Here is a 26,167-nt window from a genome sequence, read left to right as displayed (position 1 = left end):
GTCCCCACGGGGTCCCCACGCTGCAGCGGACGGGGCTGAGATGGGGGCTGGGGGCTGCCCACCCCCGAGCGGGGGGCACGGGGGGAGCGCTCGCCCCGTGCTGCAGCCGGCTCAGCTGAGAGTCACATGAAGGGGCTTTGGGCAGCGCCCAGCGCCATGTGATGGGCTTTGCCCCGCGCCGCAGCCTGAGTCCGTCACGTGTCCCCTGGGGCTCCAAAAGAGGACCCAGCCGGGAGCCCCGGGGGTGCCACGCGCGTCCTTGGCCCTTCTCCTCCCGCAGGAGCCGGTGGCCGGAGCCGCGGCCGGAGCCAGACGTGGAGCGGGCGACCGGCAGCGTTCCGGAGCTGGGACTCGGGGCTGTACCGGCCGTGGCAGGAGGGGACGGCGCGGCAGAGGGACTGCTGGCGAGGTGGGTACGGGGGGGGGGCACGGGGACGCTGCCTGCGGCGCCAGTCCCTGAACCACCCCAAACCGGTGCCCGACAGGCGGCGACGTCACCTTCGACATCAGCAACGACGCCCCCACCATGGCGGGCGCCAAGGCCACCTTCTCCATCGCCCTGCGCTTCCCCAGCACGCAGACGGCGCTGCCCGACGGCCGCGTGGTGTGGAGCCAGAACTGCACCGTCAACGGTCAGCGCCCGCCTGACGCCCCCTGCCCTGTCCCTGGTGGGGGCCGTGGCCACCCCCGTGCCACGCTCAGCATCTGGTCCCCGCAGGCACCCGCGTCACGCAGGGCGACCCCGTCTTCCCGGAGCAGCTGGCCGAGGGCTCGGACGGCGTCTTCCCCGACGGGCAGCCCTTTCCCCGCAGCGCCTGGGGCAAGCGCGGAAAATTCGTCTACGTGTGGTGGACGTGGGGTGAGGCCGGCACCGTGTCCCCGCTCCCCGGTACCGCGGCGTCCCCGCGGCCGGCGCCTGAGCCGTGCCGTCCCCGCAGGGCGCTACTGGCAGGTGGTGGACGGCGCCGCGTCCCAGCTGACGGTGGGGACGGACGGGGTGGCCCTGGGCTCCTACACCATGGAGGTGGTCGTCTACCACTACCGCGGCCGCCAGAAGTTTGTCCCCATCGGCCGCGCCAGCTCCCAGTTCAGCATCACAGGTAGGCGCCGGGCATGGGGCAGGGATGACGGCGACGCGGCGGCACCGGCGGCGGCCGAGCTGACGGCGCCTGCGCGACCCCAGACCAGGTGCCCTTGGCGGTGGACGTGGCGCAGGTGCAGGCGGTGGGCGGCGGGCGCTTCGTGCGCAACCACCCCGTGGCCTTCAGCGTGCGGCTGCACGACCCCAGCCGCTACCTGCGTGACGCCGACATCTCCTACTCGTGGGACTTCGGGGACCAGAGCGGCACCCTCATCTCCCGCAGCGCCGTCGTCACCCACACCTACCTGCAGGCCGGGTCCTTTGCCGCCCGCCTGGTGCTGCAGGCGGCCATCCCGCTCAGCACCTGCGGCACCTCCGTGCCCCCCGTCGTGGACCCCACCACCGGGCTGGCGCCCTCGGGGGGACCCACGGCCACGCAGCCAGCGGGTCCCACCGCCGGCACCGCTACAGGATCTGGCACCGCTTCGGCACCGGGCACTGCCGCAGGGTCTGGCACTGCCGCAGCACCTGGAACCGCTGTGGCACCCGGCACCTCAGCACCCGCAGGTTCTGGGGAGCCACCAGAGCCCACGGCGGCATCAGTGGCTGCGCCTTTGGATCCTGCTGCTACCGAGCCCGTCCCTGTCCTGGTGCTCAGCACCGCGGCGGCCGGCGCAGCAGCCGCTACGGACCCTGCAGCCACCGCCGCAGACCCCCTGCTCCTTGCCTCTGTGTCCCCAGCTGGGGACGTGCTGGGCACCGCGGCCCCCACGGCTGCGGGGGGAACCGTGGCTGCAGGTGGGTGCTGCCCCCGTGGGGCAGGGCAGGTTGGGCCACGTCCTGGAGGTCCTACGAGGGGACAGCTCGGTCCCTTCCTGCCCTTCCCCAGCCGCTTCTCTGCCTGGGTCCCCTGCAGGCGCGGTGACGGCTGGGGACACGGCTGGGGACACGGCTGGGGACACGGCTGCAGCCACAGCTGGGGACGTGGTGACAGCCACAGCTGGAGCAACGGCTGGGGGCACAGCTGAATCCGTAGCTGAGGCCACAGTGGGAGCCACAGCGGGAGCAACAGCGGGAGCCGCAGCAGGAGCCACGGATGGAGCCACGGATGGAGCCACGGATGGAGCCACGGATGGAGCCACGGCCACCCCCGGCGAGCCCCTGGTGCTGGTGAAGCGCCAGGCGCCCGCGGCTGGGCCCACAGGCTGCGTCCTGTACCGCTACGGCACCTTCTCCACCCAGCTCGACATCGTCCGTGAGTGCCGGGGACCGGGGAGGGGACCCCGAGGGGCCGGCCCTGCTCTGACTCCGCGTCCCCTTGCAGAGGGCGTCGAGAGCGTGGCCATCGTGCAGGTGGTGCCCGTGGAGCCCGTGGGCAGCGGGAACAGCGTGGAGCTGACGGTGACGTGCGAGGGGAGGTGAGGGCAGCTGGGGGCCGGGGCTGGAGTTGGGGACGGCGTGGGGACAACGCACCGGAGCTGGGGACGGTGCCAGGGCTGGGGACGGCTCGGGGGTGATGAATGGGACCCAGGTTAGCGGCTGGGAACAGGGTGGGGACCTTGGTCTGGAATGGGGTGGGGGACCCTGGGGTGCAGCTGGGGACCGGGTGGGGACCACACCCCAGCCACGGGGATGGGGTCAGCTCGGACACGATGCCCTGGAGCTGGGGCGGCGTGGGGACCGCGATCACGAGCTGGGGCCGGCTTGGAGGCAGCGCCCAGGGCTGGCGCGGGGCCGAGGGGCGCAAGCAAGGGGGGGGGGCAGCGCAGGACCCACGCCGTGGGGCCGTGATGGGTGCCTGGGGGGGCGGGGGGGGCCCTGCTGACCCCTTCCCCGGCCCCCCCCTCCGGCAGCCTGCCCGAGGAGGTGTGCACCGTGGTGGCGGATGCCGAGTGCCAGATGGCGCAGACGCGGACGTGCTCGGCCGTGGCGCCGGCGCCCGGCTGCCAGCTGCTGCTGCGCCAGGACTTCAACCAGTCCGGCCTCTACTGCCTCAACGTCTCCCTGGCCAACGGCAACGGCTTGGCCGTGGCCAGCACCCGCGTGGCCGTCGGAGGTGGGACCGGGGCTGGGGATTGGGGGGGGGGGTGGGGGGGAGGCAGCAGGGTTTGGGGGGGCTCGGGGGTCGGGGGTGCTCAGCTGCTTCTGCCCCAGGCGCAGCCCCGGCCGCCGGCAGGACCACGCTCACCGTGGGGCTGGTGCTGATCGCCGCCGCCCTGGGCACCGCCGCCTACACCTACCGGTGAGCCTGGCCGGGGGGGGGGGGCACCAGAAAATGGGGAGGGGACACCAATATGGGGGGCTCACCCCCCCCGTGCTAACCCCCTCTCTGCCCCACAGCCGAGTGAAGTACAGCCTGCTGCTGGCCGCGGCCCCCCCGGCCCCCTGCCCCCGGGGCTGGCTGCCCCCCGGTGCCACCCTCCGCCTACTGCTGCGCCAGGTTTTTGGGGGGGCCCCCAGCGGCGAGAGCAGCCCCCTGCTCCGCGCCAACGCCGTGTAGGGGCTGCGGGGATCCACCCCCCCCCCCCCCCAACCACTATGCCCCCCCACCTGGCCCGAGCCCCCAGGACCCGGGGGGGGTCCGCGTGCCCCCGGTGACATGAATAAAGGCTCAGCTCAGCCCCTGCTTTGTCTGGTTGCATGGGGGGGGGGGGCGGGGGGGCCAGGGCTGAGCCCCCCAGGAGAGGCACAGCCCAGCGCCCGTCTCGCCGCTGGCTTTATTACTGCAAGAGGCACTTGAAATGCGGGGCGGGGGGGGGGGTAATAAATAGGGCACAGGGGGGAGCCCAGCAGGGTGGGGGCTCCAGCTGGGGCAGCACACAGGGATGTTGGGGGGGGGGGCATGGTGCAGCCCCCCTCCAACTGCCCCTGGGGGGGGTCCGTCCAGCTGCCCCCACCCCGGAGCACCCTGTGGGTGTAATGTGGGGGGGGGGGGCAGCGTGGTGCCTGCCCCTGGTCAGGCCTTTGGTCCATGGCCCCCGCCTGGGGCGCAGCGCAGGAGGTGGAGGGGGGGGGGGGGGGGGGGCTCCGGCCCCCTCAGGCCTCCACGGGGCCTTTCTTGAGGCCGAAGAAGCTGGAGGAGCGCGGCGGGGGGGCCATCAGCATCGGCGCCTGGTTCTTGTGGGTGATCTTGATCTGCGAGCGAGAGGACGAGGGCTGGGCTGGGGGGGGGGGGGGGCGACGCGGGGGGGGGAGCTCAGAGGGACTGGGGGGGCTCGGAGGGGGGGGTCAAAGGGGACTGGGGAGGGCTCCGAGGGGGCTGGGGGGACTAGCACCACGGGGAGGGGGGGCACGCACGGTGCAGGGTGGCTGCATCCAGGGCTCTCCATCGATCTGCATGGGGAGGGGCTTCAGCGTCCTGCAAGAAGCAGACCCCCCCCCCCCCCGGCCTCGGTTAGCACCCAAGCCCCCGGCCCCCGCGGGGCACAGCCCGCGCCCCCCCCCAGCCCCCCCGGCTCACCGCAGGGTGATCTCGGAGCACTTGGCCAGCCGCGTGCCCGCGCTCTTCAGCCCCGTGTAGATCTGCCCCATCTCCAGCACCCCCTCCAGCCCCACCACCTCCAGCCGCTGGTCGCTCAGGTCTGGGGGGGGGGGGGGGCGGGGGGTCAGGACAGCGCCAGCCCCGGGGTGCGGGGGGGACGTCCTCGCACCCCCAGACCTCCCCCCACGCACACACGCACCCTGCACGCAGGTCTTGAGGGTCTCGGCGTCGGTGATGGCCGGGGGCTGCTCGGCACCGGGCGCCCTCCTCGCCTCGCCCAGCGGCCGCTTGGTCTCGCCCCAGAGGTTGGAGCCTCCGTGCATGCTGGGGATGTTGAGCACCGCCACCCCCGCCAGCGCTCCCCGCAGCTCCAGGGGGGTCCCGCAGCACTGGGGGGGGGCGGGGGGGACACACACAGACAGACGTCAGGGCAGGGCGGCGGGGGGACACCACGGTGCCGTGGGGCCGGGGCTCACCTCGATGCTCAGGCACTCCTTGAGCTTCTTGCAGGTGGCGAAGAGGGTCTCGGAGGTGGCGAACTCCAGGTACCACAGCTTGTTCTTCATCCTGGGGGGGGGGGGGCACGGCACGTTTGGGGTGGGGGGGTGGGGGGGCACGTTTTGGGGATCGGCACGTTTGGGGCCCGCCCCGCTGCGCCCACCTGCTGTTGAACTTCTCGGGGTACTTCTCCCGCATGACGTGGAAGCGGTGCGCGATGGAGGCGTCCTGGGGAGGGGGCACAGAGCACGGCGCGGGGGGGTTGTGAGGCCGTGCCCCCCCCCCCCCGCCCCAAAACCCCCTGCCCCCCCCCCCAAACGCACCACCCCGATGGAGAAGTAGTTGTTGATGATCTCGTAGGGCACCGGGTCGCCCGCCTCGGCGGGGCTGGCGGGCAGCACCCGCAGGTGCCAGCGGTCCATCTGCACCACGCTGCTGCCCTCGATGTCCTTCAGGATCTTCACCAGGTTCTCCCCGTCGTAGCCTGGGGGGGGGGGGGCACGGTAGGGACAGCGGGGGGGGGGAGAGGGACGGGCACACGGGGCCCCCCCTCGTGCCCCCTGCTCACCTCCGCCCCAGCGCAGGCACCGGGCCAGGTCGTTGCCGGTCCCCAGGGGCAGCACGGCCACGGGGGGCCGCCGGGGCAGGTTGGCCTTGTCTGCGAGGAGAAGCACGGTCAGAAAGGGTGGGGGGGTGTTGGGGGGGTTTGGGGGGGGGGTCCCGGGCACATCTGACCCCCCCCCGGGTGGGGCCGGACCCACCGATGGCATCCAGGATCCAGCCCACGGTGCCATCCCCGCCGCACACCAGGACGCGGAAATCCGGCACGTCGCGGAAGAAATTGAGGCTGGGGGGAGAGAAGGGGGGATTTAGGGATGGGGGGGGGGCGTCAGGACAGGGCTGCCCCCCCCCCCTCCCCGGCACTCACCGCAGCCCCCTCCTCACCCGGGGTTGGGTCCTCCTTGCTGCAGGTTGTAGACCTGCCGCGGGTTCAGCAGGTACTGGAGCTTACGGAGCACCCTGCGGGAGAGGGGCGCTGGGCTGGGGGGGGGCCAGGGGGGCCGCCCCCCCCCCCCTTCTCCTTTTTTTTGGGGGGTGGGGGGGTCCGGGGTGAGCCCAGCGCCCCCCAGCCCCTCACCTCTCCCCCTGCTTCCCTCCGCTCTTGGGGTTGACGAAGACGAGGAGCGGGTGGGTGTCGGGCACGGGGCTGACCTGCGGGGTGGGGGGGGTGAGACGTAGACATGGGGGCGGGGGGGGCACGCAGATATTGGGGGGGGGGGCGCACATGGATATTTTGGGGGGGGGGGGCACTGCTCACCCGCAGCGCCTGTCCCTCGGGGGTGGTGAAGACCTGGGGTCCCTCCTCTCCCGGCGTCCCGCTCCCGTCCTTCTGGCTGTTCTGCCGCTCCTGCGAGCGCCGGGGGGGGGTCACGGCCGCGTCCCCACCCAGAAGCGCCCCCCCCCCCCCCCCCCAGCCCCCAAATCCCCCCCCCCCCAGCCCTGCGCTCACCAGCACCACGGGGTAGATGGCGGAGGGGGGCAGGATGTGGTCCCGCAGCAGCCCGCAGTCGCAGGCGGGGGGCACGGCGGCCAGGCACTCCTCGTGGATCTGGGGGCACGGCGCGGGGTCGGGACCACCTTCGGCCGCCCTGTGCCCCCCCCCCGTCCCCCCCCCGTGCCCCCCCCCCCCCACCTTGAGGTGGCACCAGACGCAGTGCAGCCCCGTCAGGCTCTGGAAGCTCCGGATCTTCTTCTGGCACCGGCCGCACTTGCTGGCCTCGCAGCCGCCCTTCACCCAGACGTGGGCCTGGACCTGGGGGGCAGCGGGTGGGGGGGGGGTGTGGGTGGACAGACGGACGGGGGGGGGGTACGGACAGACAGACGGACGGCAAGGCGGTCAGATAAACACAGGGAGCGACAGGAGAGCGGACGGACAGACGGGGACAAGCGGACCGACGGACGAGTGGAAGGCGAGACGGGCGGCCAGGGCGGGCGGAGCGACGGACAACGGGTGAGCGGGCAGGGCGAGGGACGGACGGACAGACGGACGGATGGACGGACAGACGGGCGGACGGACAGATGGATGGACGGGATGGACGGATGGACAGACGGGATGGACAGACAGACGGACGGATGGACAGACGGACGGATGGACGGATGGACAGATGGATGGATGGACGGACAGACGGATGGACGGACGGACAGATGTACAGATGGATGGACAGATGGACGGACGGATGGACAGACGGATGGACGGACGGACGGATGGATGGACGGACGGACAGATGGACAGATGGACGGATGGACGGACAGACGGATGGACGGACGGACAGTTGGATGGACAAACACACGGATGGACAGACGGACGGGTGGACAGACGGGATGGATGGACAGACGGATGGACGGACGGGATGGATGGCATGGACGGACAGACGGACGGATGGATGGACAGTCAGATGGACAAATGGACGGATGGACAGACGGACGGATGGACGGACGGGATGGACGGACAGACGGATGGATGGACGGACAGACGGGTGGACAGACGGACGGACAGCTGGACGGACAGACGGGCGGCACTCACGCCGGCCTCCTTGCGGGACTTGGCGTAGGTGCTGATGCAGCTGGGGGGCGCCTTGCGGGCGCAGCGCTCGTGGACCGTGAACTTGCAGACTGGGGGCGGGGCCAAATGGGGGTGGGGTGGGCGGGGCGTAACGAGGCACCGCCCACCGCCTGGCCCCACCCGCCAGCCAATCACGCCACCGCCGCCTCCAGCCGGGCGCCAATCGGCTTTCGAGGTGGGTGGGGCTCACGTCGTGGCTCCGCCCCCAGACGTGGGTGGGGCCTCGCGCACAGCTGGAGGGGGCGGGGCCTCCCGCCACAGCTGGGGCTGAGCAGTGGGGCTGGGCCCGGCCCGGATCACCCCGCGCCCCCCCCGTCCCGGCCCCATCCCAGCACCTCCCGGTCCCTGTCCCCATCCCGTCCCCACCCCAGTCCTGTCCCCGTCAGGTCCCCGCCAGGTCCCTGTCCCCATCCCGTCCCAGTCTTGTCCCCATCAGGTCCCCATCCCATCCCCATCCCCATCCCCATCCCCCAACCATCCCTGTCCCCCCTGCACCACCGTCCCATCCCCGTCCCCATCCTACCCCCATCAGGTCCCTGTCCCCATCCCAACCCTGTCCCCGTAAGTCCCCGCCCCATCCCCATCCCCCAACCATCCCTGTCCCCGCTGCACCACTGTCCCATCCCCGTCCCCATCCTACCCCCATCAGGTCCCTGTCCCCATCCCAACCCTGTCCCCGTAAGTCCCCGTCCCATCCCCATCCCCCAACCATCCCTGTCCCCACCGCACCCCTGTCCTGTCCCCGTCCCCATCCCTGTCCTGTCCCCATCCCGTCCCCGTCCCGTCCCCATCCCCGCCCTCATCCTGTCCCCACCCCGTCCCCACCCCGCTCACAGGTGCAGCACAGCCCCTGCTTGCGCAGCCCGACCAGCAGCGTCTCGCACACGTTGCAGTACACGGGGCGGTTGAAGTGCTTCAGGCGCCACATGTGCTGCCCGTCGTCCTTCATGTGCTGGGGACAGCCGGAGGCGGGGGGAGGTGTCAGAGGGGGCCGGGGGGGGGGGGGGGTCCCGGCCCAGCCTCCCCCCACCCACGCCCCCACTCACCACCTCCAGGCCCAGCAGCACCAGCAGCGGGATGTTGGTGACGCCGCCCGCGCAGCCACTCGGCCAGCGACACCGTCCCGCTGCCGTCGTAGTCGATCTCCCGCATCATCTCCTGCAGGATCTGGGGGGGGAGGGGACGGGGACACGAGGGCTGAGGGGGGTGGGGGGAGATGTGAGGGGTCGGGGGGGGGGGGGGCCGTGACCCCAGCCCCGCTCACCGGCTTCAGCTCCGTGACGTCCCAGTCCAGGTACTGGGCCACCCGCATCATCTGGGTGATGATCCGCTCCACCTCCTGCGGCGCCGAGCGTCAGGAAGGGGCCCGGGGGGAACCCGTCCTGTGCCCCCCCCCGATCCCCCATCACTCACTGAGCTGTCCAGGAGCCCGTTCCCGTCCTTGTCATAGAGCTTGAAGGTGACTGGGGGGGGGGGGGGAGAGGGCACAAGGGGTGAGATGGGGGCAGCCCCCCCAGCCCTCCCCCCGCAGGCTCCCCCACTCACACTCCAGCTTGTCCTCGGGCGCCCGCCCTCCAGCAGCGAGAAGTAGCAGGAGACGTCGTTAACGCAGACGAGGCCGCTGCCTGCCGGGACAGACGGTGCTGAGCGGCGCTGAGCCCCGTGGGCCCTCCCGGTGGCCCCTCCTGTCCCCCATCCCCGTCCCCCCCCCATCCCTCACCCGGCTGCCCGGGGGCCGTGCTCTGGAAGGACATGAAGAGATGGCGGCACAGCGCCTCGGGGACGTCGGTCGCCTCCAGGTAGCTCTGCAGGAACAGCCTGAAGCCCTCGAAGTCCACGCACTGGGGGGGGGGGCACAGAGGGGTTGGGGAAGCGCCGGGGGGGGGGCAGCGTGCGGCCCCTGGCCCCCCACCGGGACCCACCTCTCCCTGCAGGTGCTGGGACAGGGCCCCGTCGCCGTAGAAGTCCCGCAGCACGTCCTGCACCTTCTTGCTGCTGTCTGGGGGCAGAGGCGCGTGCGAGGCCGCTCCGGGGCGCGCACGCGCGGACGAGGCACGGGGGTGCCCACGCGCCCATGGGTGCTCACGCACGCAGCCCCATCCCGGTGCACGCGCACGCGGCCGGCCCATGCGCGCAAAGCCACCGCCACGCGTGCGAAGCTGCCCCCAACACGCGCACACGGGGGTGCTGCACCCGACGCCATGCCCCCCCCCTGCCCCAGTCCCCGTCCCCCTCCCCCAACTCACAGTCCAGGTACTTCTGGAGGTGGGCGAACTCCTCGGGGCTCAGCGTGCCCCACTCCGGGCTCTCCTCCATGGCTGCCGGCTGGCGGGCGCTGCCTGCGGGGCGAGGGCTGCGGTGGGGGCACAGCGGGGGCCCCCCCCTTCCACCCCCCCGCCCGCCGCCCCACCATTTGCCCCAGCACAGCCCCATGGGGGGAGCAGATAGGGGGGGTTCAACCACAGCGTGGGGACGGCCGAGCGCCGAGCAGGGGACGGCCACCGGCTTCGAGCCACCACCGCCGCAGCCGGGGGGGGGGGACGATGAGCACGAGGGGTGGTACCGGCTGCCCCCCCACCCCACCCCGGCCACAGCCCCAGGGCTGAGCATCGCCTCGCCTCGCCGGCCGCAGCTCCCTGGCCTCGCAAAGCCCCCCCCCCCCCCGGGCCCTCCCCACCCCACCGTGGCCATTACTAATTCATGGCGGCAGCTGGCTCCAGGCGCCGGCACGGCGGGCGCTGGCACCGCGGGGAGGGCGCGCGGGCGGCCGGGTGCCACTGTGGGCGGGAGCGGGGGCACGTGGGTGGCGGCGCCCGGGCACGTGCGTGTGCCCCCCCCCCCCAATAAAAAAACAACCCGTGGGCAGCCGCTTCCCCAGCGCCCCCAGACAGCGGGCACGCGGGGCAGGCAGGCGGGCGCAGACGCTTGCACCCGCGCCGCCTCCGCACCCCTGGGCCGCGTGCGGCCCGCTGCCGGGCGCGCATCCGGCTCCTGCGCTCGCCCACGGGCGCTGCTCACCCATGGGTGCCGCTCGCCGGCGGGTGACACCCGCCCACGGGCGCTGCTCATCCGTGGGTGCTGCTCAGCCACGGGCGCACGCTCACCCACGGGTGTTGCTCGCACGCAGGTGCCGCTCGCCCAAGGGTGCACACTCACCCACGGGTGCCACCCACCCACGGGCCCCCCCCGGCCCCACGCCCGCGCCGCCCGTGGGCGGCCCAGCCGCGGCGGCGCCGTCCCCGAGGGCGAGGGCTGAGCTTTGCACCCTGCGTGGCACCGGGGAGCAGGCGGCAAGCGGTGCCCGGGCAGGGCCGGTAATGGCGGCCCCCGCCCTGCGCCGGGCTGGGGGCGATGGAGGGGGGCACGCACGGCACCCCCCACCCCAAAACCCCCCAGATGGGACCCAAACGCGGGCCGAACGTCCCCGCCGTCCCCGCCTGTAGCACCCTTGGGTGCGTCACGATGCTTTCCGGGCCCCCATCTGTCCCCCCCCCGGGGAGCCCCGAGGCCGGGCGCAGCCCCCGGGACCCCCCCGGCGCAGCGGCCGCTTCCCTTATTTAGTAACGGGCACGGAGCGGGGCCGCGGGGGGGCCGCGGGGCTGGGCCGGGGCAGCCCCCCCGCACGGCCCCTCCCCGGCCACCGGCAGCCCCGGGCTGCGCCCCCCCCGCTCCTCCTCCCGGTGCCACCGCCGAGAGTAACGGGGCCGCTCGCGCCCGGGGCTGGGTGGCTGCTGCCCGGGGGGGGGACACCGGGGGGCGCCCCCAGCCCGTCCCGGTGCCGGCGCCGCGCCGGGTCCCGCCGTCGGTCCCGTAGGGGGCGGCACCGAGCGCCGGGACGGCTCCGGGGCGCGCAGGTGGGAGGCGGCGGCGCCCGGCACCGGGGCGGGCGGGGCCGGGATGCACGGCGGGGTCCCCCCCCCCCCGGCCCGGCCGGGCCTTTCGGTTCCGCCGCGCACCGCCCGGTGCCCGGTTGCCTCCTCCCGCCGCTCCCGGGAGCCCCGGTGGGGGCGGCGGGACGGGATCGGGACCGGCCCCGGAGCTTGGAGTCCCGGAACCCGCCGCGCCCGGGGGCTGCGCCGAGAGCAAGGGGGCCGGGAACGGGGCCGGGAACGGGGCCGGGAACGGCGGCACCGGGCGCCGCTCCCCGGGGCCGCAGCCGGGGCCGTGCCCAGCCGGCGCCGCTTCCTTCCCGTTCCTCGCCCGGTGCCGCCGTTCCCCGCCCGGTGCTCGTGGGCGGCCCTGTTCCCGGCCCGGTTCCGCCCGGTTCCCGTCAGCGCGATGCCGTGCGGGTCCCCCCGGGCGGGGGCGGCGCATCCCGGTACCGGTGCCTGTCCCCCCCCGTCCCGCCCGGTCCCCGCCCATCCCGCCGGTGTCCCCGCCCGCCCCGTCGGTGCCGGTGCCGGTACCTGCCGGGGCCGGGCTGGGGTCAGGTCCCGCCGCCGCCGCTCAGCCCCGTCCCGGTGCCCGCGCTCCCGCCGCGGCCCGGCCCCGCTGACATCACGGCCCGGCGGGGCGGGGCGGGGCGGCACCGGGCGCACGTGCGGCGGGGGGGGGAGGACAACCGGGGGGGGGGGACCCCCGGAACCCCACGGCCCCGGGGGAGCGGCGCGGCGGGGCCCGGTGCCCTCCACCCGCGGCCGCCGTCGTTCGCTGCCGACTCCGTGCGGGCCCCCCGGTGCCCTCCCGGTGCCCCCCCCCGGTGTCCGCCTTCGGGGCGCACCTGCCCCGGCCGCTCCCGTGGGCTGCGGCCCCGGCGCTTCCTTCCTGGGACCCGCAGGGTGTGGGGGGACCGGGGGGGGACCGGAGGGGGGGGACCGGAGGGGGGGGACCGGACCGCGGCGCCCCCGGGGGCGGGCGGAGGGAGGCGGCCCCGGGGGGGGGGGGGAGGGGGGGGAACCGGGGAAATCCCCGCGGCACCGCGGGGGCGGGCGGCGTCGCATCCTGCCTGCCCCGGGGCGGGGGTGGGGGGGGTGGCGGGGGCAACGGGCACGGCCCCCCCATCCCTCCGCGCCCCCCCCCCCGGTACCGCTCCCCGCCCCCAGCCCCGCCGCCGTTATCGCGGGTTGAAATCGCGGGCGGCGGTGGCGGTTTTGGGGCGCTGCCGGGTGAACCTCAGGGGCCTGCGGGCACGGGGGGGGTGGGGGGGGCCGGGCCCGGTTCCCCTCCCCCCCCTCGCCTCCCCCCGTCACGGCGGGGCGGGGCCCGGCCCCCCCCCCGTGGGCCTCCCCCGAGCGGGGCGCGGCGCCTTTAAAAACAAAATGGCGGCGGCGCCGCCCGCCCTCCCCTCCCCCTCCCTTCCCCCCCGCCGCCGCCGCCGCCGCCGCGGCCACTTCCGGGGGCGGGGCCCGGGGGCCGGAAGTGTGTCGCGCTCGCAAGATGGCGACTCCCTATGTGACTGACGAGACCGGTGAGTGCGGCCCGGCCCGGCCCGGCCCGGCGCGGGGGGGCCCGCTGCTCCCCGCCGCACCGCGACCGGGGGCCCGCTGCCGGCCCCGCCGCCCTCGCCCGGCCCCGCGGGGCTGGGCCCTGCCCTTCCCCCCGGCCCGGTACCGGCTGCACGGGTGCCCCTAGTGCGGCATCGGCACCGGGGGGGCACCGGAGGGGGCCCACGGTGGGCTACTGGGATGGGGGGGAGGGACGGGGGGCTGCCGGGGTAGGGGAGGGTCCCGGTGGGCTCCCGACACGGGATGGGGGGCCCGGGGGGCTCTTGGGGCTGGGGGCCCGGGGGGTTCCCGGGGCACGGGGGGTGCCCGAGGGGCTCCCGGGGCCGGGGGGTGGGGAACGGGGGGCTCCCGCCCCGGGGGCTGGGGGACCGGGGGCCTCCCGGGGCCAGGGGGTGGGGGGACCGGGGGTCTCCCGGGCTGGGGGCTGGGGGACCGGGGGGCTCCTGGAGCACGGGGGGGTCCCGGGGGGCTCCCGGTGGGCTCCCGGGCCCCCAACCGACGGTGCTGTCCCCCCGCAGGAAAGTACATCGCCTCCACGCAGCGCCCCGACGGCACCTGGCGGAAGCAGCGGCGGGTGAAGGAGGGCTACGTGCCGCAGGAGGAGGTCCCGGTGTAAGTGGGGCACGGCGGGGGGGTACCGGGGGGTGGCGGGGGGGGTCCCGGGGCGGGGGTCCCCGTGCGGAGGTGCCATACCGTGCCCTGACCCCCGCCCCCGGAGAGCGCGGCGAAGCCAGGAGCCCCCAGCACCCCCGCCCGGCGCACCCCAGCCGGGTTACGTCTCGGGGTCTCGGTCTCTTTCCAGGTGCCCGAGCAATTCTGACCCCCCCCTTAGCCCGTAAGCCGCGTGCTGACGGTACGTATCCGGCCGCCCGCGGGGCCGGCTGCGCCGCGAGGAGGCCCCCGAGGAGCCGGGGGCGGCGGCGGTGGCGGCGGCGCGGTGGCGGAGCGCAGGAACGGGGCGGCGGCGGGCTGGAGGCGCCGAGGTTTGCGGCTCGGCGGCGGCGGCGCCGTCAGCGCTTCTCCTTCCGCGCAGGTACGAGAACAAGTACGTGAAGTTCTTCAAGAGCAAACCCGAGCTGCCCCCGGGGCTGAGCCTGGAGGCCGCCGCGCCGCCCGGCAAGCAGCCCGGCAAGGCGGAGGGCGGGGAGACGGGACTGTCCAAGGCGGCCAAAAGGAACTTGAAACGCAAGGAGAAGAGGAAGCAGCAGCAGGAGAAAGGGGAGCGGGAGACGGACGAACTGATCCAGGCGCTGGAGAAGGTCTCCCTCGGGGGGGGGGACGCGCGAGCGGCCGCGCCGCAGCCGGCCTGCGGCGCCCAGGGCCCCGCCGACGGCGAAGCGGCGGCCTCGGAGAAAGCCAAGAAGATCAAGAACCTGCGGAAGAAGCTGCGGCAGGTGGAGGAGCTGCAGCAGCGGCTCGACTCCGGCGAGATCAAGCAGCCGACCAAAGAGCAGCTGGAGAAGCTGGGCCGGCGGAAAGCGCTGGAGGAGGAGCTGCGGGACCTGGAGCTGGACTTGTAAGGGGCGGGCGGGCGGGCGGGGGGGCGCGGGGCCGGCCGGGGGGCGCGCGGCGGGCACGGGGCGCACGAGGGCCGAGCGCCAGGCCCCTCGGGCGCGGGGTTTGTTTTGTTCCGGTGTTTGTTTTTTTTTTTCCTTCAGAACAGTTTTTTTGTTGTTTTTTTTTTGTTTGTTTTTGTTTTAATTTCCCAGCTATCGGTGTCAGAAATCCGGCGACTGCCAGATACCCCTCTCCTTTTTTTTAATTTTACCGGGGGGGGGGGCGGGCGGGCAGGGCCGGTGCTGCGGGCGGGGCGGGGGCCGTGGCTCTTCCTTTCCTCCCCCCCCAGCCCCTCGCGTGCTGTGTTGCCGCCTCCCCCTCTGTTTTTAAACGCCACGCAATAATAAAATCGCAGCAGTGACGCGGCGCCAGGGAGCGGGCTCTGCCTTTCCCTGCTCACAGCCCCTCACGGCGGGGGGGGGGGGGGGGAGCAGGGGGGCTCTTCCTCATCCTCCTCATCCTCACATCCTCATCTTCCCCCGCGCAGCCCCGGCGTCATCGTCGGGGCCTCGCGGCGGGACAGAGCCGCCTTTGTGTCCTGCGAGGCGGTGTCGCAGCGGGGGCGCCCGGCCCCCTCGGCTGGCCCCCCCGTGCCCTATTTCCCTGGGTGATGCTGGCAGCGGGGCCGGAGCTGGCGGTGGCCCCCCCGTGCTCGCCTCCGGCCGCTCCTCGGGGACAAGGACAGCGCCAGCAGCGCCGTGCACGGAGCCCGTTTCCCCCCCCCCGGGACGTGTTTAGAGGTGTCCCGCGGCCCTGGCCCCCCCTGGGAAGGGGCAGTGGGATGGGGATGGTGCCCTCCCGACCCCGGGCTGTGCCCCCCCCCCCAGGGAACAGGGGTTCCCCACCCCCAGGGAATGGGGCTGTGTTCGAAGCGATCCTGCGAGGGGCTGGGCAGGGGGGGGCCGCGATGCTGGGGCAGTGCCAGTTCACCACGGTCAGTTCTGGGGCTGGGGAGGGTGTGGGGGGGTCTGGGGAGGGGGGGCTGGGGGCTGGGTGGTTTAGGGTCGGCGGTGCTGGGGGCTCCTGGAGCATCAGGACGGGGATGTGGGGGCTGGGGGGCGCCGGGGGGCCCGTGGCAGGGCGGGCGTCAGCGTGCACGGAGCTGCCGGGACGAGCGCTGGGCAGAGGGGGAGCCCCGGGGGGGGTGCTCACACTGCGCACCCCCCCCCAGTTTTTCAAAGGTGGGGCCGCGGGGGGGTCCCTGCCGTCCGTGACCCCCCCCCTGGAAGGCGACAAGGTGCAGCCGTACCACGGGGTTTGTCCAGAGCCCTGCGCACCCCCCGTTTCAATGCTGCTTTTTGCTGCCCCCCCACCCCCAGATCTTCCTGTTCAAGGGGGGCGTCCTGGGGGGGGCGCGGGTGTGTGCACAGTGTTTGGGTAGGTCCTGCAAAAATAAACAAGGGCCTTTATTTGGACGAGGTCTCGTCTGGCGCTGGGGCCAGGCAGGCACTGCGGGGGGGGCACGGGGGGGGGTCGGGGCTGCCCCACCGTGGGGGCAGGGAACGGGGCTGGTTACGGGGCAGGCACAGCGAAGGGGGGGGGGCAGCGCCCCAAGGCACGGATGGTGGGGGCCCCGGGGCCGCTCAGGGGGGGCCGCGCGGCGGGGGGGCGGTGAGGGGCACAGTGGAGCCACAGTCGTCATCGGGGGGCCCGGCGGGGCCCGGGGGGGTCGCGCTCTCCAGCTGCCGGTCCCGCAGGCTCCGGATGTAGCTCTGGGGGGGGATCGGGGGGGGACGCAGCAACACGGGGGTGTCAGGGGTGGGGGGGGTCGGGGCACCCGCCACCCCCCTACCCCCCCCCGGTGGGTGCGCGCTCACCGGGGCCAGCACGTCGCCCGCGTAGCGCTTGACGGGGGCAGGTTTGCGGCGGTAGGTGCCCTCGGGGGGGGCCGGGCTCTGCCGGCGCTTGGCCTCCTTCTGCCGGATGCGCAGCAGCTGCAGCCGCTTCTGGCGCCGGCTGAGGCTCACTGAGCGGGGAGGGGGCTCAGCCCCGGCCCCCGCCGGCACCCTCAGCGTCCCTGTGGCCGTGGCCGCCTCTGTCCCCACCCTGGCGGCTTCCCCGTTGCCACTCCCGTCGCTGTCCCCGTGCCGTCGCCGTCCCCTTCCCTGTTGCCGGCCTCAGCCCCGGTGCGATCTCCGTCTCCCCTGCCGCCGCCATGGCCGCGGTGCCCCCCTTTCTCCTCACTTTTCCCATCGCCATCCCACCCTGCTGGCTGGGATCATCCCAGCGTAGTGCCTGCTCCCATCTCCATCCCTATCCCATTCCGTCCCAACCCCATCCCCACTTCCATCCCTTTCCCCCTTCCCCTGCCCATTCCCATCCCAGCCCCGTCCCTGTTTCCATCCCTATCCTCATTCCCATGCCCATTTCCATCCCTATCCCATTCCATCCCAACCCCATCCCCATTTCCGTCCCTATCCCCATTCCCCTGCCCATTCCCGTGCCCATTTCCATCCCCGTTCCCATCCCAACCCCATCCCCATCCCCGTTTCCATCCCTATCCCCGTTCCCATCCCCATTTCCATCCCAGTCCCCATCCCATCCCAACTCCATCCCCATTTTCATCCCTATCCCCTTTTCCCTGCCCATTCCTGTCCCCATTTCCATCCCATACGTCCCCGTTTCCATCCCTATCCCCATTCCCCTGCTCCTTTCCAACCCTATCCCCCTTCCCCTGCCCATTCCCGTGCCCATTTCCATCCCAGTCCCCATCCCAACCCCATCCCCAACCCCGTTTCCATCCCTATCCCCATTCCCATCCCCATTTCCATCCCAGTCCCCATCCCAACCCCATCCCCGTTTCCAACCCTATCCCCGTTCCCACGCGTATTTCCATCCCTATCCCCCTTTCCATCCCACCCCATCCCCATTCCCCCCCACCCCATCCCGCTCCCCGGCACAGCCCCCCCGGGGCCCCCTCACCGTCGCCGTGGGAGAAGCCGTCGGCCGTCACCTTCCACTGCAGCAGGACGCCGAGGACGCTGAGCGCGGGCCAGGCGCCCAGCACGGCCCAGCTGTACCAGCACAGCGGCGCCGGCGGCGCCAGCCGCAGCCGGTCGTAGACGTAGAGCACCAGGGCCAGCGCCTCCACCAAGTAGTCGATGCAGACCGCCACGACGGCCGCGCCGAACACGGCCGTGGCCAGCACGGTCAGCGGCTTCTGCCAGTGCAGGGCCAGGAGGGCGCAGAGCAGCGCCAGCCCCAGCAGGCTGCCCGCCGGCACCCAGGGGCTCTGCGGCTGCAGCAGCGGCGCCGTGGCCACCAGCGCGGCCGTGGCCAGCAGCAGCCCCAGCAGCAGCCCCGTGGTGAAGAGCCCGACGCTGCGCACCAGCGCCGTCACCAGCCCGCAGAGCGCGCCGATGCCCAGCGCGATGCCCGCGCTCACCTCCAGGCTCAGCTGCGTCTCCAGGACCCGCTCCTTGTAGCACAGCACGAAGATGACGGCGGAGCCGAACAGCAGCCCCGAGAGGAACATGATGGCCTTGAAGCAGCGGTAGCCTGCCGGGGGCGAGGGGGGGCTCAGCGGGGAGCTCTGCCCGCGCTGCCACCCCCCTCTGGCCGTGCGCCCCTGGCCGCGTCCCCGGTGATGTCCCTGACTTGCCGTGCCCCCCACCATGTCCCACGGTGTCCCCCGTGATGTCCCATCTTGCTGTGCCCCCCCGGCCGCGTCCCCGGTGATGTCCCGTCTTGCCGTGCCCCCCCCCCAGCCACATCCCGCGGTGTCCCCAGTGACGTCCCCGTCTTGCCGTGCCCCCTGCCACGTCCCTCGCCGTGTCCCCTGGGCTGCGCCCCCCCGACTGCGCCCCACAACGTCCCCTGCGCTTCGTCCCCCAGCGGCACCCCCTTGGCCGTTACCCCCCCCCCGATGCTCCCCGTGCCCCCCCCCGGTGCCCCCCTTCTGTCCGTGCCCCCCGGCCACGTCCCGTGGCAGCCCCGGGCTCTGCCCGTGCCCCCCCCGTCCCAGTCCCGCGGTGCTCCCCGCTCGAGCCCCCCCCCCCCGGCCGTGCCCCCCCCGCGCCCCCCGCTCACCGAAGCCGCCGCAGACGAGGCCGAGGAGGCAGCCCAGGGCGCAGAGCGCGGCGGGGCCGGGCTCGAGGGGCGGCCGCGGCTCCAGGCGGCAGCGCGGCACCGCGGGGGCTCCGGGCTCCATCCCCGCCGGGCCTGGGGGCGGACGGGGGCGGCCACGCTGGGGGGGGGGGGGGGACGCCGGGACCCCCCCCCCCGCGCCGCCCCCTCCCCGGGTCCGGAGCGACGGAAACGCGCGCGGGGGGAGCCCCCCCGGTCCCCCCCCCCCCCGCCCCGCACATCTGGGAGCTGCGGCGGGGCCACGGCTCGGGGCGGGGGGCGCGGGGGGCGCGGGGGCCCCGTCCCGGGACTCACCCGCTCCGGGGGCGGTGGGACCCGGCCCGGCCGCGGCGCCCAGACACGGCCGGGACCGGGACCGGGGCCGGGGGCGGTGCGGGGCGGGACCGGGAGCGGGGCCGGGGCCGGGGCTGGGGGCGGCGGGGGGCGGGAGCGGGGCGGGGGGAGCCGCGGAGGGGCCGGGACGGGAGCGGGGCGGGCAGTCCGGCCCGGGGGGGCGCCGGGGACACGCGCGGGACACGGACACGCGTGGGGGGGGGACACGCGTGGAGCGCGGACACGCGTGGGGGACAGGGCAGGGACACGCGTGGGGGGCAGGGGCACTCGTCGGGGGCAGCAGCGCACGAGGGGCACGGACACGCGTGGGAGCACGGACACGCGTGGGAATAGGGACACGCGTGGGGGGGGCGGAGCCCATCGTGGGGCCGGGGTCCGCCATGGGGCAGGGGCACGCAAGGGGGACACGGACACGTTTGGGGCACGGACACGCGTGGGGCAGCCCGGCCCCGGTCCCCGTCCCGGTCCCAGCCCGGCCCCGCGCCCCGGGACGGCGCCGCCCGGCTGCGGGACGCGCCCCGGGGTCAGCGCGGGACGGCGGCTCCGCGCCCGGCGCCGAAGGGGTTAAGGGGGCGGGGCTTCGCTAAAGGGGGCGGGGCCGCGGGCAGGTGACGCGGCCGGGCCGGGCCACGCCCCCGGAAGCGAGCGTGGCGGCGGCGGCGGGCGGGCGGAAGGCGGAAGTGAGGCGCGCGAGGGACCCGGGGGGGGCGGGAGGAGGCGGAGACCCCCCCCCCGCCGGCACCGGCACCGCTCGGTGAGCGCGGCGGGGGCCGCCCCGGGCCTGCCTCCCGCGGCCGCTCTCAGCCCCGGTTCCCTCCCCCCGGCCCCCTCCGGTACCCCCGGTACCGCCCCCCCCATCCCGGTACCCGCCGGTTTCCCCCCGTTACCCCTCCCCCGGTCCCGGTACCCCCCCGGTACCTTCCCCGCCCCCCCCCGGCGGCGCTGACTCCGCTCCCGGTTGCAGGGGCGGCGGCGATGGCGGTGACCTAGCTCCCGGTGCCGCCGCCATGGCTCAGCCCCCGCCGGGCCGCGGGGCAGCGGCCGAGCCCGAGGGGGGCGGCGGGAGCCGGGAGCCGCCGGCGGCCAGGGGAGGAGGAGGAGGAGGAGGAGGAGGCGGCCGGGCCCCCCCGGGCAGCGCCGCCTGGAACGGGAGCTGTGGCCTGCGACCGGCGGCCGCCGCCGAAGACGACGGCAACGACGACGGGGACGGAGACGGCTCCGCCGCCGGCCCCGGGGCCTCCTGCCGGTGCCGGGCCGAGCGGCGGGACGGATCCTGCGGCCTCGCCTGCCCCCGCTGCGCCGCCACCGAGCCCGGGCCGCCGCCGCCTCCCCGCGAGGCCGAGGAGGGCGAGGAGGATGCAGCCGGCGAGGACCCGGGGGCCGCGGGGAAGGGGGCCCGGAGACCCCGGCGGCGCCAGCGGCCGCGCTCGGCCCCCAAGGAGAAGGAGGAGGGCGGCCGGCGGCAGCGCCCGGCGAGGAAGAGGAGCCGCGGGGCCCGTGCGGAGGAGCTGGCCCGGCTGAAGGCGCTGCTGGAGGCGGCGCTGGGCCAGGCGCGGAGGCTGTGCGCGGAGGCCGGCGGCCGCCTGCTCTGCTCCTGCTGCCGCCTGGGCGCCGGGGAGCTGGGCTCGGCGCCGGGCACCGTGCGCGGCTGGGGCCGGCGCATGGGCCAGCGGGCTCGCAGCGGGTGGCTGCGGGCGGCCCGGGGGCTGCGGGCCGGGGCGGAGGCGGCGCGGCGGCTGCTGTGGACGCTGTGCGCGCTGCTGCTGCTGCTCCTCGTGCTGCTGCTGGGCTGCCTGCGGCTCTGCTGGCGCGCCTTGGCCGCCGGCGTGGCCGGGCTGGGCCGGACCCGGCTGGCGGCGTTCCTCGACGCCGCCGGCCTCCGCAGGACGTGGGGGCTGCTCGGGGCGGCGGGGACTTGCCAGCGCCTCCGGGAATGGCTGCGGAGGCGGCGAGCTCCCCCCGGGGAGCTACGGACAGGCTGCGGGCCGGGGGACGCGGCGCCGGGCCTCGACGGAGGGGCTCCGGCTGCCAGCTCCGGGGAGGAGGTGGCCCGCTTGCTGGCCATGGCCGACGTGCCCGAGGAGGAGCTGAACCCCTTCCAGGCGCTGGGCGTGGAGGCGACGGCGTCGGACGCCGAGCTGAAGAAGGCGTATCGCCGGCTGGCCGTGCTGGTGCGTGGGCCGGGGCCGGGGCTGGCGGTGAGCTGCGGGCCCCGCCGGGATGCGGCGCTGAGCTCCCCCGCGCCTCTCAGGTCCACCCGGACAAGAACGAGCACCCGCGAGCGGAGGAGGCCTTCAAGGTGCTGCGGGCGGCCTGGGACATCGTCAGCAACCCCGAGAGGAGGAAGGAGTACGAGATGTGAGTGGGCTGGGGGGGGGGGGGCTGCGTGGGGTGGCCCCGCAGGGTGTGCCCTCACCCCCTGGAGCCCCGCCGGGTCCTTCTGCGAGGGGCCGGGAGCGGGGAGAGCACCGGGTCCGCGGCCCTGTCCCCCCCGTGGGGGTCCCGTGCAGCAGCGCGCCGCCGGGCTCCGACCCCGTCTCTCTCCTCCCCGCGGCGGCCGCAGGAAGCGGATGGCGGAGAGCGAGCTGAGCCGGTCCGTGAACGAGTTCCTGAGCAGGCTGCAGGACGACCTGAAGGAGGCCATGAACACCATGATGTGCAGCAAGTGCCAGGGCAAGCACAAGTAGGTCGCCAGGCTCCCGCCCGGCTCGTGGTCGTGGCGTTGGGGCCGCGGGCTCAGGGGGGGGGCTGACACGGCGTTGGCCCCGCAGGAGGTTCGAGCTGGACCGCGACCCGCTCAGCGCCCGCTACTGCGCCGAGTGCGGGCAGCTGCACCCCGCCGAGGAGGGCGACTTCTGGGCCGAGTCCAGCCTGCTGGGGCTGAAGATCACCTACTTCGCCGTGATGGACGGCAAGGTCTACGACATCACCGGTGGGTGCCGCCGCGGCCCCCGGCCCCGCGGGGGTCGCGGCCAGCCCCCAGCGACGCCGCGTGTCTCCCCGCAGAGTGGGCCGGCTGCCAGCGCGTGGGGATCTGCCCCGACACCCACCGCGTCCCCTACCACATCTCCTTCGGGGCGCGGAGCGCCGGCGCGGGCGGGCGGCAGAGGTCGGTGCTGGTGCGGCGGGACCGGGACCGGGATGGGGACGGGGACCGGCGGCAGCAGGGAGCAAGGCCAGGGCCTGGCTGCTGCCGGGGGGGCTGGGGGGGGGGCCGGGGCCTGTCGGGACCCCCAGGCGCCCACCCAGCCGCCGCCTTCCTGCCGGCAGGAGCGCCTCCAAGGGCAGCCCCAGCCCCGCCGCCGACCTGCAGGACTTCTTCACCCGCGTGTTCCAGGGGACCTCAGGACCGATGCCTGGGGGCTTCCCGCAGCCCCCACCGCCCGCGGGCCCCCCCCCGGGGACCGCAGCTGCAGCTGGGGCCCCGCCGAGGACCGAGGGGGGCGCTCCCAAGGGTGATGCCAAGCACAAGAGGCGGAAGAAGGTGCGGCGCCCCTTCCAGCGCTGAGCGCGCCGCGGGTGCTGGGGGGGGCGCTCCCTGGCCGGGGGAGGTCGTGCTCTGTGGGGCACTACAAGGGCTCTTTGAAATAAAAAAAAATCTATTTTTTTTTTTTTTTAAAGTAATCTGTGTATTTAAAAGTCAAGCGGGGAGCCTGGGGGCTGACGGGGCTGAGGTGAGCAGGGGGAACTGCGCCGGAGGCAGCGACACCGCAGAACCCCCGGGGGTGGCGCAGCAGGGGCCGCGCTGGACTCACCCCCCCCCGGGTCTCTTCAGGGGGTGTTGTAGGAGCCCCGGTGCCCGCGGCGGGGGGCTGCTGCCTCTTCCTCCACGCGCAGCCCAAAACGCTTGCGGGGCAGCGGCGGGGTGCGGGCAAGCCCCCCCCCTCCGGCCAGAGCAGCTCCGCAGCTGGGGGGGCCAGGCAGCTTCTGGCACGTTCCGTGCCGCGTTTAAACCGGTTTCTTTTTGCCTGTTGGCGCCTATCGATGACCCCGCGCGTCCCCTTTCCGTTAACACAGCGAATGCAGGCTCCCCGCGCGCGTTCAGCCGCGATGGTTTTGCTTCGCCAGCCTCAGCTTTGCACCGTTTGAGGGACGCTCCTCTAACGCTGAGGGCTAGGAGCGGGTTTTTTTAATTTGTATTTCTTTTTACACGATTTTATTTGTATTTCTTTTTACACGAGGGCGTGTAAAAAAGCCCTGCCTGCGCCCTGCCAGCCTCTGTGCTCCCGGGCGTGAGCAGCTGAAGGGTGAGGGGTTTAGCGGTAGCGTCCTTCTCTTCCCGCTCTTCTCAGACTGAAGCACGGTTTAGGAGCGCGCCTCCTGTCCGCGGGGCTGGGGACGCCGTGGGCTGCTTCCAGGCGCTCCCGGGGGCGGCCGCGCGCGCTCTCCTGGCTGGGGGCCGTGCCATGAGGGCACCGCTCTGCTCTGCCCGACGGTGGGATCGTACAAAAACGCGGCGACGGAGGCGGCTCGGGGTGGTTGCCCTTCCCACCGGTCGACAGTTCTCCCCTCGTGGGTGCTTCCCCGCAGAGCTCGCTCCGGCCGGCGGCGCGGACGCTGCCCCGGCTCCGCCGCGCCGTGCCGGGGGGGGGCGAGGGGCTCAGTACTTGTTGATGCCGAAGAGCCGCACGCCGTGGAACTGGGGCAGCTTGGGCAGGAGGACGCTGAGCAGGGAGGCCGTGTTGATCACGAAGTGTGCGGGGTCGTACTTGGTGTAGAAGCTGGTGAGGAGGTAACTGGGGGGGGGGGAGGCCGCGGGTTATTCCACGCTGCCCTGCTTCCCCGGGGGCAGGGCGAGGATTTTTTGGGGGGGGGGGGCTCGCTGTATAAAACCCCGGCGCCTCCGGGCTGGGAAAACCTTTCCCACCCCTAGGACCCGTCCGTGCAGAGCCTGAACACGCTGAGCTGTGCCAGCAGCAGCCCTGGAAGCCCCCCCTGCCCCCCCCCCCCCACCTTGCTCCTCTCTGCCCTGTTCAGCGCGGCGCGGCACTCACAGCACCACCGGGGAGATGCTGAGGAACTTGCGCGAGGAGGTGCACTGCATCCCGTCATCGATCTGCTCCCAGTGCGTGAGGAGGCGATCCTTGCCCTGGTCGGGGGTTTCGAACGGGGTCCCCTTCACCGCGTGCAGCAGCAAGTACATCACCTGCGGGTGGCGAGGGGGGGGGGGGGGCGTCAGCCAAGCCCGGCTCAGGCTGTTCCGAGGCTGCGGGAGCTCCTGGACGTGGGGCCAAGCAGGCTGAGCGCCGGCGTCCCGCTCTGGGCGAGCACCGCGGGGGTAACGCGGCCCCAACCCCAGCGGGACGCGGGAAGGGAACCTGGCACCGCGCACGGGACTCCGGGAGAGGCGGGGAGAGCCAAGAGCACCGCGCGGGGCAGCGCCGGGGAGCAGAGACACGCTTTGTGCGATGTCGCGGCCGCTTCCTAAGCTAACGCCCCTTTGTCACTGACGGCCTCCCCACAGCGCCAGCCCCAGCGAGAAACCGGCTCTGGAGGCTTTGCCCTCAGGCACAGAATTGTAGGGGTCGGAAGGGACCTCGAGAGCTCATCGGGACCAACCCCCCTGCCAAAGCAGGTTCCCTACAGCAGGCTGCCCAGGCAGGACTCCAGACGGGCCTTGAGTATCTCCAGAGAAGGAGCCCCCACGACCTCCCTGGGCAGCCCGTCCCAGTGCTCCGTCGCCCTCACCGGGAAGAATTTCTTTCTCATGTTCGTGCGGAACTTCCTGGGCTCCATTTTGTGGCCGTTGCCCCTTGTCCTGTCCCCACAGACCTCTGAAAAGAGGTTGGCCAAACCCCTCCGTCTCCCGCACTTCAGGTATTTACGAACATTGATGAGATCCCCCCTCAGTCTTCTTTCCTCCAGGCTGACCAGCCCCAGGTCCCTCAGCCTCTCCTCCCAGGGGAGCTGCCCCAGGCCCCGTCTCATCTTTGTGCCCTCCGCTGGCCTCTTTCCAGGCGCTCCCCATCTTTTTTGTACCGGGGAGCCCAGAACTGGGCACGGCACCCCAGGTTCCCCTTTTACGTGCGCTCCTTTCTTCGGTGCCCGCAGAAGCTGCCGCCTTCCGTAGCCCCGGGGGCGCAGAACCGCGGGCGGCGCCGGTGCGGCCCCGGTAGGGCGGCGTGGCGCCGGGACTCACCAGGTTGTGCAGGACGTTGGTGAGCGTCCAGACGGCGGGGACGCTGAGGACGGGGACGCTGAGCAGGACGACGTGGAGCGCGCCCACCGCCATCCCGTAGGCCAGCCAGCAGCCGCGGCCGCTCGCCACGCGCGTGTTGGGGTTCAGCTCGCTGTGCGCCACGCCGACGTTCATCCTGCCGCGGGCACGGGGCTCTCAGCGGCCGTTTGGGGCCATTTCCCCAAATCCCCGCCGTTTGGGGCCTGCCGTCGGGCGGCTCCCGGTTCCTGCTCCCGGTTCCTCCCCCCGGGGCTCGGGAACGGCCCTAAGGGTGACGGCGGCGCTGGCCCGAGGCGGGTGCCGGGGGTCAGTGGGGCTGGGGAACGATCGCAAACCCCCGCGGGGCCCGGCCCCGGGCCCGGTCCCCCGGCCCCGGGCCCGGTCCCCCAGCCCCGGTCCCCCGGCCCCGGTGTCCCCGGTCCCCGGTCCCCCTGGCCCCGCTCCCTCCGGTGCCCCCGTTCCCGGCCCCCACAGCCCCGGTACCCCCCGGGCCCCCCTCCCGGACCCCCTCCGGTCCCCCCGGGCCCGGCCTCCCCGGTTCCCCCGGCCCCGCTCCCTCCGCTGCCCCCTGGCCCGGCCCCCACAGCCCCGGTCCCTCCCCCTCCCCCCGCCCCCCCCTGCTCCCCACGGTGCCCCCCGGTCCCCCCGGTCCCGACCCTCCCGCACCCCGCGGCTCCGCAGGGCCCCGGGCCCCGTTGCCAGGCCCCCGCCCGGCCTCGTCTCCAGGAAGTTCCGCGCCCCCGACCCTCCGCCCCCATTGGCCGCTCCCCGCCGTTTCTCCGCTTCTATTGGTCGCGCTGCCCGTCCCTCAGAATCCCCGTCCCCGCCCCCTCGCGCCGGAGAGCCAACGGCGAGCGGGAGGCGCCGCGGGGAGCCGTCCAATCGG

The 26,167-nt window shown here is 74.3% G+C and overlaps 6 protein-coding genes across 7 annotated transcripts; 3 read left to right on the top strand and 3 right to left on the bottom strand.

Annotated features, from left to right (window-relative positions):
* The first annotated feature begins 28 nt into the window (after window positions 1-28).
* PMEL (premelanosome protein) lies at window positions 29-3,703 on the top strand. Its single transcript, XM_083814464.1, has 10 exons — window positions 29-409; window positions 486-632; window positions 719-859; window positions 939-1,100; window positions 1,184-1,879; window positions 1,998-2,336; window positions 2,406-2,499; window positions 2,935-3,137; window positions 3,236-3,323; window positions 3,422-3,703. The coding sequence occupies exons 2-10, from the start codon at window positions 527-529 to the stop codon at window positions 3,579-3,581; spliced, it is 1,989 nt and encodes a 662-aa protein (XP_083670590.1). The 5' UTR covers window positions 29-409; window positions 486-526; the 3' UTR covers window positions 3,582-3,703.
* A 5-nt stretch (window positions 3,704-3,708) lies between these two features.
* On the bottom strand, window positions 3,709-12,448 carry DGKA (diacylglycerol kinase alpha). The gene is given in 26 exon segments (XM_083814461.1): window positions 3,709-4,216; window positions 4,379-4,439; window positions 4,542-4,662; window positions 4,762-4,951; window positions 5,039-5,129; window positions 5,224-5,288; window positions 5,384-5,544; window positions 5,629-5,718; window positions 5,822-5,907; window positions 6,006-6,080; window positions 6,199-6,272; window positions 6,379-6,468; window positions 6,571-6,669; window positions 6,754-6,873; window positions 7,645-7,733; window positions 8,518-8,635; window positions 8,730-8,777; window positions 8,779-8,850; window positions 8,948-9,022; window positions 9,097-9,146; window positions 9,229-9,249; window positions 9,252-9,308; window positions 9,404-9,524; window positions 9,606-9,682; window positions 9,930-10,022; window positions 12,404-12,448. Coding segments are annotated over 25 exon segments (2,220 nt in total). The 5' UTR covers window positions 10,000-10,022; window positions 12,404-12,448; the 3' UTR covers window positions 3,709-4,117.
* Window positions 12,449-12,942: 494 nt separating this feature from the next.
* PYM1 (PYM homolog 1, exon junction complex associated factor) lies at window positions 12,943-15,124 on the top strand. Its single transcript, XM_083814513.1, has 3 exons — window positions 12,943-13,090; window positions 13,646-13,739; window positions 14,161-15,124. The coding sequence occupies exons 1-3, from the start codon at window positions 13,060-13,062 to the stop codon at window positions 14,645-14,647; spliced, it is 612 nt and encodes a 203-aa protein (XP_083670639.1). The 5' UTR covers window positions 12,943-13,059; the 3' UTR covers window positions 14,648-15,124.
* Window positions 15,125-16,069: 945 nt separating this feature from the next.
* On the bottom strand, window positions 16,070-19,201 carry LOC310888085 (transmembrane protein 198-like). Its single transcript, XM_083814483.1, has 5 exons — window positions 19,065-19,201; window positions 18,714-18,845; window positions 17,607-18,182; window positions 16,502-16,650; window positions 16,070-16,396 (listed from the first exon to the last, which is right to left on the bottom strand). Exons 2-5 carry the CDS (start codon window positions 18,832-18,834, stop codon window positions 16,268-16,270), a joined length of 975 nt encoding a protein of 324 aa, XP_083670609.1. The 5' UTR covers window positions 18,835-18,845; window positions 19,065-19,201; the 3' UTR covers window positions 16,070-16,267.
* A 504-nt stretch (window positions 19,202-19,705) lies between these two features.
* DNAJC14 (DnaJ heat shock protein family (Hsp40) member C14) lies at window positions 19,706-22,710 on the top strand. Of its 2 annotated transcripts, none has more exons than XM_083814465.1 (7): window positions 19,706-19,857; window positions 20,068-21,274; window positions 21,355-21,461; window positions 21,667-21,786; window positions 21,875-22,035; window positions 22,110-22,212; window positions 22,374-22,710. In XM_083814465.1, the coding sequence occupies exons 2-7, from the start codon at window positions 20,111-20,113 to the stop codon at window positions 22,609-22,611; spliced, it is 1,893 nt and encodes a 630-aa protein (XP_083670591.1). In that variant the 5' UTR covers window positions 19,706-19,857; window positions 20,068-20,110; the 3' UTR covers window positions 22,612-22,710. The 2 variants fall into 2 exon arrangements, with proteins under 2 accessions (XP_083670591.1, XP_083670592.1); XM_083814466.1 differs by having other exon boundaries at window positions 19,840-19,965.
* A 477-nt stretch (window positions 22,711-23,187) lies between these two features.
* On the bottom strand, window positions 23,188-26,074 carry ORMDL2 (ORMDL sphingolipid biosynthesis regulator 2). The gene is made up of 4 exons (XM_083814509.1): window positions 25,948-26,074; window positions 25,243-25,417; window positions 24,098-24,249; window positions 23,188-23,839 (listed from the first exon to the last, which is right to left on the bottom strand). The coding sequence occupies exons 1-4, from the start codon at window positions 26,037-26,039 to the stop codon at window positions 23,704-23,706; spliced, it is 555 nt and encodes a 184-aa protein (XP_083670635.1). The 5' UTR covers window positions 26,040-26,074; the 3' UTR covers window positions 23,188-23,703.
* Between the last annotated feature and the right edge of the window lie 93 nt (window positions 26,075-26,167).

This window comes from Anser anser (genome assembly GCF_964211835.1).
Source record: "Anser anser genome assembly, chromosome: 30".
NCBI classification, from domain to species: domain Eukaryota; kingdom Metazoa; phylum Chordata; class Aves; order Anseriformes; family Anatidae; genus Anser; species Anser anser.
Note: the sequence above shows the minus strand (reverse complement) of the source record. Positions and strands in the feature narration are given on the sequence as shown.

What these genes read in the sequence shown, in the direction of transcription:
- ORMDL2 (XM_083814509.1), bottom strand. Translation starts at nt 26,039, where the DNA reads ATGGGGGCGGAGGGTCGGGGGCGCGGAACTTCCTGGAGACGAGGCCGG. An exon ending in GGGCCCTGCGGAGCCGCGGG is followed by an intron (nt 25,418 to 25,947) that starts GTGCGGGAGGGT and finishes TGCCCGCGGCAG; the next exon opens with GATGAACGTCGGCGTGGCGC. An exon ending in AGCATCTCCCCGGTGGTGCT is followed by an intron (nt 23,840 to 24,097) that starts GTGAGTGCCGCG and finishes CCCCCCCCCCAG; the next exon opens with TTACCTCCTCACCAGCTTCT.
- PYM1 (XM_083814513.1), top strand. Translation starts at nt 13,060, where the DNA reads ATGGCGACTCCCTATGTGACTGACGAGACCG. An exon ending in CTATGTGACTGACGAGACCG is followed by an intron (nt 13,091 to 13,645) that starts GTGAGTGCGGCC and finishes GTCCCCCCGCAG; the next exon opens with GAAAGTACATCGCCTCCACG. An exon ending in CCGCAGGAGGAGGTCCCGGT is followed by an intron (nt 13,740 to 14,160) that starts GTAAGTGGGGCA and finishes CCTTCCGCGCAG; the next exon opens with GTACGAGAACAAGTACGTGA.
- DNAJC14 (XM_083814465.1), top strand. Translation starts at nt 20,111, where the DNA reads ATGGCTCAGCCCCCGCCGGGCCGCGGGGCAGCGGCCGAGCCCGAGGGG. An exon ending in CAAGGTCTACGACATCACCG is followed by an intron (nt 22,036 to 22,109) that starts GTGGGTGCCGCC and finishes GTCTCCCCGCAG; the next exon opens with AGTGGGCCGGCTGCCAGCGC. An exon ending in GGCGCGGGCGGGCGGCAGAG is followed by an intron (nt 22,213 to 22,373) that starts GTCGGTGCTGGT and finishes TCCTGCCGGCAG; the next exon opens with GAGCGCCTCCAAGGGCAGCC.
- PMEL (XM_083814464.1), top strand. Translation starts at nt 527, where the DNA reads ATGGCGGGCGCCAAGGCCACCTTCTCCATCGCCCTGCGCTTCCCCAGC. An exon ending in GGGGGGAACCGTGGCTGCAG is followed by an intron (nt 1,880 to 1,997) that starts GTGGGTGCTGCC and finishes GGTCCCCTGCAG; the next exon opens with GCGCGGTGACGGCTGGGGAC. An exon ending in CACCCGCGTGGCCGTCGGAG is followed by an intron (nt 3,138 to 3,235) that starts GTGGGACCGGGG and finishes CTTCTGCCCCAG; the next exon opens with GCGCAGCCCCGGCCGCCGGC.
- LOC310888085 (XM_083814483.1), bottom strand. Translation starts at nt 18,834, where the DNA reads ATGGAGCCCGGAGCCCCCGCGGTGCCGCGCTGCCGCCTGGAGCCGCGG. An exon ending in CGGCTTCTCCCACGGCGACG is followed by an intron (nt 16,651 to 17,606) that starts GTGAGGGGGCCC and finishes CTCCCCGCTCAG; the next exon opens with TGAGCCTCAGCCGGCGCCAG. An exon ending in CGGGCGACGTGCTGGCCCCG is followed by an intron (nt 16,397 to 16,501) that starts GTGAGCGCGCAC and finishes ATCCCCCCCCAG; the next exon opens with AGCTACATCCGGAGCCTGCG.